The sequence below is a fragment of the Paramisgurnus dabryanus genome, chromosome 16 (assembly GCF_030506205.2).
Source record: "Paramisgurnus dabryanus chromosome 16, PD_genome_1.1, whole genome shotgun sequence".
Taxonomy (NCBI): domain Eukaryota; kingdom Metazoa; phylum Chordata; class Actinopteri; order Cypriniformes; family Cobitidae; genus Paramisgurnus; species Paramisgurnus dabryanus.
The window spans coordinates 35,078,625-35,091,159 of record NC_133352.1 but is presented as its reverse complement, the minus strand read 5'-3'; the positions used below and the strand labels follow the sequence as shown (position 1 = coordinate 35,091,159).

General features: G+C 37.5%; 2 protein-coding genes across 2 annotated transcripts; one reads left to right on the top strand and one right to left on the bottom strand.

The window, feature by feature from the left end:
* Nucleotides 1-2,454: 2,454 nt before the first annotated feature.
* Nucleotides 2,455-9,246, bottom strand: faf2 (Fas associated factor family member 2). The gene is made up of 11 exons (XM_065242161.1): nt 9,132-9,246; nt 8,237-8,305; nt 7,479-7,613; nt 7,195-7,271; nt 6,959-7,097; nt 5,693-5,778; nt 5,519-5,610; nt 5,254-5,431; nt 4,946-5,117; nt 3,251-3,394; nt 2,455-3,134 (listed from the first exon to the last, which is right to left on the bottom strand). Exons 1-11 carry the CDS (start codon nt 9,192-9,194, stop codon nt 2,952-2,954), a joined length of 1,338 nt encoding a protein of 445 aa, XP_065098233.1. The 5' UTR covers nt 9,195-9,246; the 3' UTR covers nt 2,455-2,951.
* Nucleotides 9,247-9,848: 602 nt separating this feature from the next.
* higd2a (HIG1 hypoxia inducible domain family, member 2A) lies at nt 9,849-12,344 on the top strand. The gene is made up of 2 exons (XM_065242159.2): nt 9,849-10,064; nt 11,946-12,344. Exons 1-2 carry the CDS (start codon nt 9,887-9,889, stop codon nt 12,110-12,112), a joined length of 345 nt encoding a protein of 114 aa, XP_065098231.1. The 5' UTR covers nt 9,849-9,886; the 3' UTR covers nt 12,113-12,344.
* The last annotated feature ends 191 nt before the right edge of the window (nt 12,345-12,535 follow it).

Genomic DNA, 12,535 nt, shown 5'->3' with positions numbered 1-12,535 from the left:
TAGCTGTGAGCAAAATGTCTTGTTTTGGGTGTGTTCTTGAATGCAAATGAGATGATCTCTCCATTAAATTTCAGTGCTGTGGTTGGATAGTTCAGATAAAGGGGTGGAATTATTATAATAAGATCCCCTTCTGACATCACAAGGGGAGCCAAATTTCAATGACACATTTTTTCACATGCTTGCAGAGAATGGTTTACCAAAACTAAGTTACTGGGTTGAGCTTTTTCACATGTTCTAGGTTGATAGAAGCCCTGGGGACCCAATTATAGCACTTAAACATGCAAAAAGTCAGATTTTCATGATATCATTCACCCAAAAATGAAAATTCTGTCATTGTTTACTCACCCTGAAATTATATTTTAATAAATAATGGTAAGCACAGCGTTGGCGTGACCCATCCTTTATAGGAAAAATAAAGACTATGGGAGTCAGGGGGTGCCATAATGTGTGCTTACCATCATTTATTAAAATAAATTATTTTGTGTTCAATAAATAAATTCAATAACAACCCGAGGGTAAGTAAATGATGACTGCATTTTCATTTTTGGGTGAACTATCCCTTTAAAATGATACTGTTTTCATTGAATATTATGCTGTCCTGACTCTCGTGTTTCTTAAATTGAATTAATTTAAAGCAAAAATAATTGTGTAAGAAAAAGTAAAAGAAGATCAAGACAAAGATAAACAGTGATTTAAGTAATCACTGCTTTAAATACAGATGTGGTTTTTGCCATAATAACAGGGTAAAAGGCAAAGCTTAAGAGTGCGTGTTATATTTTATCCCAAAATTCAAGCTAAGACTTTAAGATGTCAAATATTTAGTGTCCCCAGAGTATATATGTGAAGGTTTAGCTCAAAATACCACCTAGATAATTTCTTATAACATGGTAGGTGTGAGCAAAAATGTGCCATTTTTGGGTGTGTCGTCCTTTAAAATGCAAATGACTAAATGGCAGTGCTGTGGTTGGATAGTGCAGATTAAGGGGTGGAATTATTATAATAAGATCCCCTTCTGACATCACAAGGCGAGCCAAATTTCAATGAGCTATTTTTTCACATGCTTGCAAAGAATGGTTTATCAAAACTAAGTTATTGGTTTGATCTTTTACACATTTTCTAGATTGATAGAAGCACTGGGGACCCAATTATAGCACTTAAAGGGATAGTTCACCTTAAAATGAAAATTCTGTCATCATTTACTCCTCCATCCTCATGTTGTTTTAAATCTGTATGAATTTATTTTTTCTGATGAACACAACAGAAGATATTTTGAGAAATGATGGTAAACACACAGCAGATAGTGACCATTGACTTCCATAGTAGGAAAAATATTCTGGAAGTATAGTAATAAATAAATGATGAAGAAAATATTTTGATAAATGATGGTAAGCACACAGTTGATGGTAGCCATTAAATTCCATCATATTTTTTATTCCTACTATAGAAGTCAATGGTCACTATCTCAAAATATCTTCTTTCTTGTTAATCAGAAAAAAGAAATTCATACAGATTTAAAACAACATGGAAAATTCATGATCTCATTCACCCTAAAATGAAAATTCTGTCATTGTTTACTCACCCTACAATGATATTTTAATAAATAATGGTTTTTATTGGTCTCAAAATAAAAACTAAGCTTTATAAATGGATCGTTCACCCAAAAATGAAAAATGTGTTGTTTACTTGCTCTCTGATGACTGAAAAGTTGACTGCACCCATTGACATCCATAATAAGAAAAACAAATACTATAGGAGTCGATGGGTGCCATCAACTGTGTGCTTTCCATCATTTATCAAAATAAATCAATTTGTGTTCAACAGAATAAAATAACAACATAAAGGCGACTGATGACCACATTTTTAATTTTGCTTTGTGATGTTTTTCATTGAATATTATTCTGTCCAGACTCACATTTGATATCAATTACAGCAATAATTTGGGAAGAAATTAGTAAATAGAAAGATAATGATCAAGATACAGATAAAAAGGTAGAAATCTTAAGGTTGTTTTTATTTTTAAATTTTGTGGGGAATATGATTCAGATGTGTTATTGACAGGATTTACAAAATCTATATAGAGAAATATATAATCCTCAAAATGATGTTTTTATGTAATAAGGGGCGGTTTCTCAGACAGGGCTTATCCTACTCCCAGAATAAAATGTCTAAGCTGGCTTAATTTACAAACATCTTGCACTGATATATCTTAACATCTATCAGTGCCATTGTTTTGTTTTAAGATGTACAGCAGTATTGTTTTGTGTACACTTAAATGTCCTAATATAACTTAAGGCCTAGTCCTGGATTAATTTTAACCCTGTCAGAGAAACTGCCACAAAATGTTTCAATGATATAGCATTTCATTTTTCCTTTTCAGATACATACAAACATTAAAATAACCCCGGCTATGCCCGTGCAGTAAAACTACCAGAAGCAAGAAGAATGCCAAACGACAACGTTTTAAAATGTTTAATTTAGAATTGGTAAATTACATCTTTACATGACCAGACCCATCAGATGTACGACATGGGCATCTATGAAATACCACAGGCACACTATGGGCAGACTTGCACTATACTCTAAAGACAAAGCCACAAGGAAAAGATGTGGCCTTAGTTTTCTTTCTTAAACTTTGACCAGCCCATGGGAACCTTTAGTCGATAACCCCTTTATTTGGTCGTTAGATGAGATACATTATATGGTCAGACTTTGATTTGCGTTAAAAAAAGAACTCCAGGCTTTACTTTAAATATCTAGGTCATATATTTACATGGCCGTTCGCCTTGAACTCATTGAACAGAATGTAACTTGGCTGCAGGGAAGGATGAGTTATTTCTTTTTAAATTCAGTAAAAGGTTTATTTCAATGATCCCTCGTCAAGGGAATTGAACAGAAGAGAAGAACTGGAGGGAAGGTGGAACTTGAGTTGTGAGCTGCGGGTTTGCTAAATGTCAATCGTCTGTGAGGTCCTGCACAAAGAGGACTTCTGAGCGACTCAGACCGGCGTCCATCAGCGTGGGGGGATTGGGCTGCTCCTCCGTCGGCAAGCAAGGCAAGACCCGGCGTGGGAAATTCGTTACTATTTGGAATTTCTCAGGGGTCTCTTTCAATGAAAACACAAAGTCGTATATTACCTAAAAAGGAGAAAAAGGAAAGTTTACACGTAACCTCCAAATCATCTTTGATTGACAGAGCATGTATCAGCGCTAACATACTGTATTCACACAATATATGATGGGAGGGTGGTTACCGTCAAAGACTGATCGAAGAGGAATCTCCGCTCCACGCGAGTGTTGTTGGGCAACCTGAACACTATTTTAACACTGTCCTGGTCATCCAATGGCGGCTCAGGGGGAAGACACTCAGACTTGCGCTCCTTCTCTTCTTCAAGTGTCTGATTACATAATTATTGAGAAATCATTATTAGATTTATATACACATTTAATTCACAATGTTCATGTGCAATGACTAGAATCAAACCATGACCTTGGCAAGGCTGAAGTATGGTCGCTTTTTTTTTTGTATGCAAGGGACCACTTACAGGGGCACGTGATACTATTTTCATCTACATGTACTGTACGTGCAGTGTTGGATTTTTCAAACCCTGCAAACATTGTGCAGTTCACACATGCATGTACAGGAGAATGTATTTAGCCAAAGAGATGCATTGTATTTTGTCGCTATGCATGCATGTATGCATCAAATGCCTGCGTGCACATACGAGTCCAATAAACTATGCTTTGCAAGACCGTGCACGTACACATTAAAACCAGACAATACTCCGGTTTTTACGCCACATGTTATAGCACGTGTAGTTATAGTTCACCCAAAAATGTAAATTCTGTCATAAATTTCTCACCCTCATGTTGTTCTATACCTGTATGTTATTTTTTATTTTGATGAATGATGTAAGCACACAGTTGCCATAACCATTGAACGGGTTCCAACACCTTAGTTAACTTCAAATTCAAGGACTTTTCAGGTCCAATACCCTCAAATTCAAAAACTATATGTGGGGACACATTTCAAGTGAGAGCAAGGTTACATCGTGTTACCTTTAAAGATACATTGTTACAGTTCCCTTTCGAGGGAACTCACGCTGCGTCACTGCGGTGACACTTTGGGGACGCCTCCAGGGGTAAGTGTGTCTGAATGTGTATATCAAATTCAACCAATGGTGAGGCTTAACGACAAAGACAGGGTGACGCGGGAGCTAGGAAGTATATCGCTATCTGAAATATTGCCAAAGACGGCATTACAGGGACGCAGGAAGTATGGCAAGGAAGACGCAGCGTCTCGTTCCCTTCTCAGGGAACAACAGTTACATACGTAACCCGAGACGTTTTTATGTGTCAAACACAACTATACAAAGAGCATTTTGGTATGAATCAACATTCACATATAGAAGATATAAGCATTTAAAGCGAACAGTTTAGCACGTGTGCTTAAAAAGTCTAGAATTTTTATGATATTATCCTACACGAAACAGGGAATAATATATATATATATTTTTTTTTTCAAAAAAGCGTCTTGAATCTATTTTATGCAAGCACTTTCAATGACCTGTATGAATGCATGTATATTTTCAAAAACTTCCCAGGGCATTTCTCCCCCAGATTTACAAACTTTCAAGGACCTGTGTGAACCCTGCATTGACTTCCATAGTAGAAAAACAAATATTATGGAAGTATTGTGATAAATGATGGTAAGCACACCGTTGACAGTACCCATTGAATTACATCATATGTGTTTTTCCTACTATGGAAGTCAAGCTGTGCGCTTACGATCATTTATCAAAATATCTTATTTTGTGTTCATCAAAAAAATGTTTAAAACAACATGAGGATGAGAAATTGACTTCATTTTTGGGTGAACTATCCCTTTAAGCCACAGTATTGTATAAGGGCATAAACGATCTTAAAGTACACAACACTAAATGGCTTACTCTTCGTCTCCTCTCCTCAGCGAGGATGTTCTGGCGAGCCTTCTCCTCCTCCTGCCGTTTCTGCTCTTGTTCTTCTCGTTTCTTTTTTTCTTTCGCCTGGTCTGCAAGGAGGGATGCTTGATAAGCTTCATCCTGCTGCTGCCTCAGTACCTGTGTTTGGTTCCTCTCCTCTCTGGACACAATCACACTTTCGATCAACAAATCATCCGAGACACTTTTTACACCTCTACTCCTTAGACAGTCAAGTCTAGGCAAGAGAAGCAATCAAACCCCATTTACTCACTCGTCTGCCTACGTTGGCATCTCACCTCTCTAGTCGTTCTGACATGAGATATGTCTGGTTTGCCTCCATGATGAAGGTCAGCTGGTTGATAAGATCCTCGGGCTGGATCAGCCCCTCCAGTCGCCCTACCACTGTCATCTTCCGGTCCTTCAACATGATCATAGCCAGGAAGGGGTATGTGTTCTCACGAAGGGCCTGGGAGACTGTACATAAAATATAATCAGCTCCAACCACTCTCTTGAGGTAATTATGAGGTATAATTATCCAAATATAGGATTGATGCCGGTTACCTCGGAAACCCTCCGGCTTGCTGGTGGAACACGCCCAGAACAGCATCCTTGTGTTAACGAAGGTCAATACCTCTTCTGAACATAATGTAGCACTGAGAAACGTGAAACATAGGATAAATAAGTCACGAGAATAGGCGGGTGTGATATATGGATGAAGAAAACATCCCAGCTTACCGGCAGAATTCATCAGTGTCCTGGTGATCATCCCCATGAAGATAAACTAACAAATAGCGAAGTTCACGTTTGGCATCATTCAGAGCCTGAAATAGGAACTTTATTAGATATACTTTTACTTTTTTTTTTTTTTTAAATGTAGCAGTATGCTTAGTTATCAGTCATAAAGGGTACGTTACCTGAACAAAACAATGGGTCTTCATTCACTAAGCATGCGTACGCACAAATTTGTTCGTAAAATGCGGACGTTTTAACTTACAAATCATGATTCAACAAAAACTTTCATACTAAAATTTATTTAAAAGTATGCAAAAACGTAAAAACAACTGTGGGTTCACGTGGGGTTATGCGAATGACGCGATATGTTTGCCGCGAAAACATGCCTAATTCGCCTCAAACGCGTCTTCGTCCAAGTTGAAAATATTAAACTTGAGCGAAAAAATTCAGATGATGACACGAAGGTAAATCCCACGAGTAATCTAGTGCAAGTAACGTGATGCCCTGCGTTTTGTGTGTACGTAGCACACATGCGCAATAATCATGAACAAGGAAAATGAACCCTGAATATGAATATATTTCTGTTATATATTTTTCCTTGTTCATGATTATTGGGTACGTGTGATCTAAGCTCTCCTTAGTTTTTGCATTAGGGATGCTAAACAATTAATCACGATTAATCGTTAGCAGAATAAACGTTTTTGTTTACATCACATATGTGTGTAAACTGTGTATAATAAATATGTATATATATATATAAATATGAACACATTCATGTATAATTTTAAGAAAAAAATATGTATATATTAATTATTTATATTTATATATAATATAAATTATACATAAATATACAAATGTATATACACATGTAAACATTTCTAAAACATATACATGCATGTGTGTACATTTATTTATACAAAGTTATTATACACAGTTCACACACATATATGATGTAAACAAAAACTTTTATTCTGCTAACGATTAATCGCGATTAATCGTTAAGCATCCCTATTTTGCATACATTTAAAATAAATTTTTGTAGGAACGTTTTTGCCGAGTCATGATTTGTAGGTTAAAACGTCTGTACGCACATTTCACGAACAAATTTGTGTGTACGCATGCTTAGTGAATGAGACCTAATGATATTTAGAGGCATTCATATTGAGTAAGTAACGCCTAAATAAACATTTATGGATGTACTAAACTGTTTAGATCAATGTGCTATTTCGTCTTGACACTTTTATTTATAGTATTAAATGGTTGACATACCTGACTGTATGTTCCCTGGTAGAATACAGGATGCGATCGACCATATTTCTCTTCAAAACTATGAATAAATGACATGACATCACCAACGGGATCTGTGACACGACCTCTCGGATCTGGTCGAATGAATCTCAGGGCAAACCTGCCAAAATCAGGATTATAAACATAACATCGTGCTCAACCAAACAGTTCATGTGCTCTATGTAGAAATTTAAAGCGTAACAAACATGCATTAATACCTGAATATGTCCAGAAGTGTATAATACGTAAACCTGAAAGGAAGCATTATCAAGTAGTAACTCCAACCTAATAGACCCTGTGAAGGTGAAAATAAATAGCACTTAATTAAGATTTTTCTAGAAACATATTAAGGTTTTGTGTTATCATACTACTGATGTATTATTTATTATAGTATTACATAACACAAAGCAGGGGTTCATTTATAAAACAACACATTTTACAAAACAAAAGAGCCCTACCAGAAGGAAAGAAAAACAATATAGAAAACAAAAGATGCTCTTACTCTGGGCTGTGGCCTTGAGACAATATAGCTATACACTCTGTGGTCTGTTGTGTTGACCTGTAGCGGTCTGGCGGGTGGTGGGCTGAAGACACTGGGCACTCCTTCTTGCTCATTTAGTCTGTCTTGTACTGCGGCCTGGGACAACAAAATGATGGTATTGGTTATATTTATAGTAATGTCACAAACTGGCCCCTAATACTGTTACTGTAGCTCAGTTGGAAGTTCATGGCTTCAAAGGGTCCAGAAGTCTTGTAATCGTTTTTTATTGTTGTATTTTAATAATTTGGTACTGATTATCATGGCACAAGATGTTACAGGACATAACAATATAATATTTTCTGTATAAAGTGTCTTGTATAGCTGAAAATCATGATTTCCTGTCTAAATTAGTCAGGGTCAACCCTGTTACTGTCAACTCTGTTACCAATGTAGAGTAACAGTGTTGACTGTATGTAACAGAACTGACACACACACACACACACACACACACACACACACACACACACACACACACACACACACACACACACACACACACACACACACACACACACACACACACACACACACACACACACACACACACGACTGTCAACACTGTTGACTACCTTGTTAACAGAGCTGACAGTAACGTAGTTGACCCCGACTAGTTTAGACAACAGGATATCATTATTTTCAGCTATATAAGACACTTTAACGGAAAAGAGCAATCAATACCAGAATGAACGGATTGATTCATGTGGTTTACCGGCTCTTACCTCAATGTTCCAGTTGTGTTGTTCTAATGTGCGCCGACATTGGTCCATTGACTCCAAGCCTGTCAAGTCCTAAATAACAAATAGTTTAGGTTAAAAATTAAGCTGAAATACAGAATCACAGTAAAGTTTGGTAAAGATCATTGGTTTTCTGTTAACAAAAGTATTGCTTATCGATTACACCATGAAACATCTGAGTGGAAATATGTGTGTAACACATTTTAGACAAAGTAAATGTTTTTGTGTTTCAATGACTCATAACTCGGTGTGTCTCATCTAGAATACATTTACATACAAGACAAGACCCTGTAAAATCCAAAACAGTTTAATGTTACTGTCTGGCTACGGGGTTAACATCAGGCGTGCATCAAATCCTAGAGGCCAGCCTAACTAGACGTCATTTTGAGTAAGTTAGGTAGATTCCGCACAAGTAATAGTTGATCTTAAGCAGTCTCAAACCTGGTAAGCTACACAGACAGAATATTGATTTATAGACGCATTTGGGAGGTCAAAATATCTTGTCTAGTAAGGCGGGTCATTAGGTTTTGAGAGACACAGCCAACCTATATAACCTATACAGCCCATACTATAGCACATAACGTTACGTCTCACTGACAGCTGCCAATTCAGTTTACGTTAAACTAAAATGATGCATGACTATAGATAATAAATTCTTTAGGTGGGTCTCAATTCAAAGTGTATTATTTAGATTGCATTAATTTAATTAAGTGACGCTGGACTAATTTAAGTATAAGTAACGATCTTAACGGCTGTTAGCTCGCTGATTGGACATTTATACTTGAGGCAGTCAGGAGAAAGAACGTAAATAAACATTTGTGATGATTTGATGAATAAAAAGGCGAATAACTCTGTGTAAAGACTAGAAATCCGTTGGTACCTGAAACTGGAGGAGTTTTTCAGTTTGAGCCTGAGATAATTCCTGTTCTTCTGGGGCCGCCATCTTACCTCGCCGAGCCCTAACAAAACGTAATGACGTTTAAAGCGTGCCGACGTGACAGAATACGTAGTATGTTGCAGAAGAGGGTATTTTTTCTGCGCCGCCTGCTGCGCTGGAGTCGCAGGCGTATTTTATTATTTTTATTTATCTATTTTTCTATTCATACGCTTTATGATTAGTCCAGAGCAAAAAGTATTTTTTAACAAAATATAAAATCAATGTGATGATAATTTTTTAAAAACTTATACATTTATACTTTCTTTGGTAATAAGTTGATAACAATGACTAACAAATATAGTTTGACAGACAGAGATCTAAGGTACTGTATGTCTTTTTAATTATTTTAATATTTTTTTTAAAACAATTAAAAAAGATAAAAGCAGGATATGAAATAAATAAGAACTTAACAAATAAAAAAAAAATTAAGATTGTACGACTTCATGCGCACCTCAAGAATCAGCAGGCGGATGACGTCAATGTCCCGCGAGAGCGATTCAAGAAATCATACTGTCAAGTCTAATTTCGACTCGCTCTCGCGGTATTTTAAAGTCATCCGCCTGTCAATTCTAGCGGCGCCACATGAAGTCGAACAAGCATATGCAAATATGCCCACCGCGAGTCACGTGATTTCAGCTGGCGGAAACGGCCACTGCTTTCTGTTTTTTCAACATCCTGATAAGAAAAGTTCTTGAAGTATGGCAGCTGCAACGACCCCGGTTGGCCAAGATCAACCGACCAAAACTGCTCCTATCGTGTTTGATGTATCCCAGCCTCCGGTCATTGAGGGATTTAACCCGCTGCCGAGGGCAAGGGAAGAAAGCTTTAAAGACAAATTTACCAGAAAGACAAAGGAGAATCCATTCGTCCCAATAGGTGAGTTACATAAAACAATCACACATGCAAACTGCAGAATAACATAGAACAACGTATATAGTACTACACCCTGTTTGTATTATTAAACTTTGTTAAAGATAACAACACATGTGGTGTTTAAATGTGTAAATGGGGTTGTTTAAGGGGTGTTCGTGTTTTGTTATGTCATAGTGATTATGCATACAAGCTGACGTCAATCATCCTGCGATAGCATTAATGTTGTTGGTGGCATAGGGTTATATTCAGAATTGCATTACAGCGTATCAATATGTAATACATATTTAACTAATAGAAATACTAATATTTTGCACTTAGTTACTTAAAGGTCAAAGTTGACTTTCAACTACATAACAAGCAATTGATAAACAAATGTATGACCTGTGGTCCCTCTTATTTGTGTGGAAGTGCTGATGTGAATTCTTTGTTGTGGCAAAGTCTGGAAAAAGCATAACAAAAAAGTACAGTGAACAAAATGAAGAGTATTGTTTCATGGTTAACCTACTGAAAAAGCAGAAAAATGTACATGCAATATACACTCACATAAAGGATTATTAGGAACACCTGTTCAATTTCTCATTAATGCAATTATCTAATCAACCAATCACATGGCAGTTGCTTCAATGCATTTAGGGGTTTGGTCCTGGTCAAGGCAATCTCCTGAACTCCAAACTGAATGTCAGAATGGGAAAGAAAGGTGATTTAAGCAATTTTGAGCGTTGTTGGGGCCAGATGGGCCGGTCTGAGTATTTCACAATCTGCTCAGTTACTGGGATTTTCACGCACAACCATTTCTAGGGTTTACAAAGAGTGATGTGAAAAGGGAAAAACGTCCATTATGCGGCAGTCCTGTGGGCGAAAATGCCTTTTAGATGCTAGAGGTCAGAGGAGAATGGGCCGACTGCTTCAAGCTGATAGAAGAGCAACTTTGACAGAAATAACCACTCGTTACAACCGAGGTATGCAGCAAAGCATTTGTGAAGCCACAACACGCACAACCTTGAGGCGGATGGGCTACAACAGCAGAAGACCCCACCGGGTACAACTCATCTCCACTACAAATAGGAAAAAAGAGGCTACAATTTGCACAAGCCCACCAAAATTGGACAGTTAAAGACTGTTGAAAAATGTTGCCTGGTCTGATGAGTCTCGATTTCAGTTGAGACATTCAGATGGTAGAGTTAGAATTTGGCGTAAACAGAATGAGAACATGGATTCATCATGCCTTGTTACCACTGTGCAGGCTGGTGGTGATGTAATGGTGTGGGGGATGTTTTCTTGGCACACCTTAGGCCCCTTAGTGCCAATTGGGGATCATATTAATGCCACAGCCTACCTGAGCATTGTTTCTGACCATGTCCATCCCTTTATGACCACCATGTACCCATCCTCTGATGGCTACTTTCAGCAGGATAATGCACCATGTCACAAAGCTTGAATCATTTCAAATTGGTTTCTTGAACATGACAATGAGTTCACTGTACTAAAATGGCCCCCACAGTCACCAGATCTCAACCCAATAGAGCATCTTTGGGATGTGGTGGAACGGGAGCTTCGTGCCCTGGATGTGCATCCCACAAATCTCCATTAACTGCAAGATGATATCCTATCAATACAGGCCAACATCTCTAAAGAATGCTTTCAGCAACTTGTTGAATCAGTGCCACGTAGAATTAAGGCAGTTCTGAAGGCGAAAGGGGGTCAAACACAGTATTAGTATGGTGTTCCTAATAATCCTTTAGGTGAGTGTATAATCATCCATATGCTACTGGGACAGTATTATTAAAAGCTGATGTCAGCTGTATGATGAATGCTACAAAATATTTTCAACTTTTTTCTTTTAGTATAACTACATAATCGTTTATGAACGCTCTTTGTCCTTAGGTTGCTTAGGAACAGCAGGAGCATTGATCTATGGCCTCAGTGCCTTCAGACGTGGCAAGACTCGGCAGTCCCAGCTGCTGATGAGAGCCCGTATCTTTGCTCAAGGCTTCACCGTCGTTGCCATCATAGTGGGTGTGGCTGCCACAGCACTGAAGCCCAAGCAGTAGAAAGAAACGACCAAAGGAAACATCAGACCACGTTTAATAACACTGACAAATGCCTTATGTAGTCGATGGGTGAAATGTAATGTCAGCGAGGAATTACATAAATCTTTGCAATGGTATTTGGTATCATTGTTTTCTTTAAAGAGAAAGGCGTGGTGGAAAAACAAATAATCATCCAACAGGTTGATCTTGTCTGCTACTACACAGATTTATACCCAATATATCATCTAATAAGTGTCCTGTCTCGGTGCAAGACTTAAGTTAGCTGTAGTCACTTTTTGTAGTTATTATTTGGTATGTCAGGCAAAGTGGTTAATTTTTCCTTGCTGATGTGTGAACATTGTTTTAAATGTTACGTTGTGTCTTATCTCAATTGTTGTTTATGTACATTTATGAGCACTGTTTAGGATCCAGTGTAATTGTTGA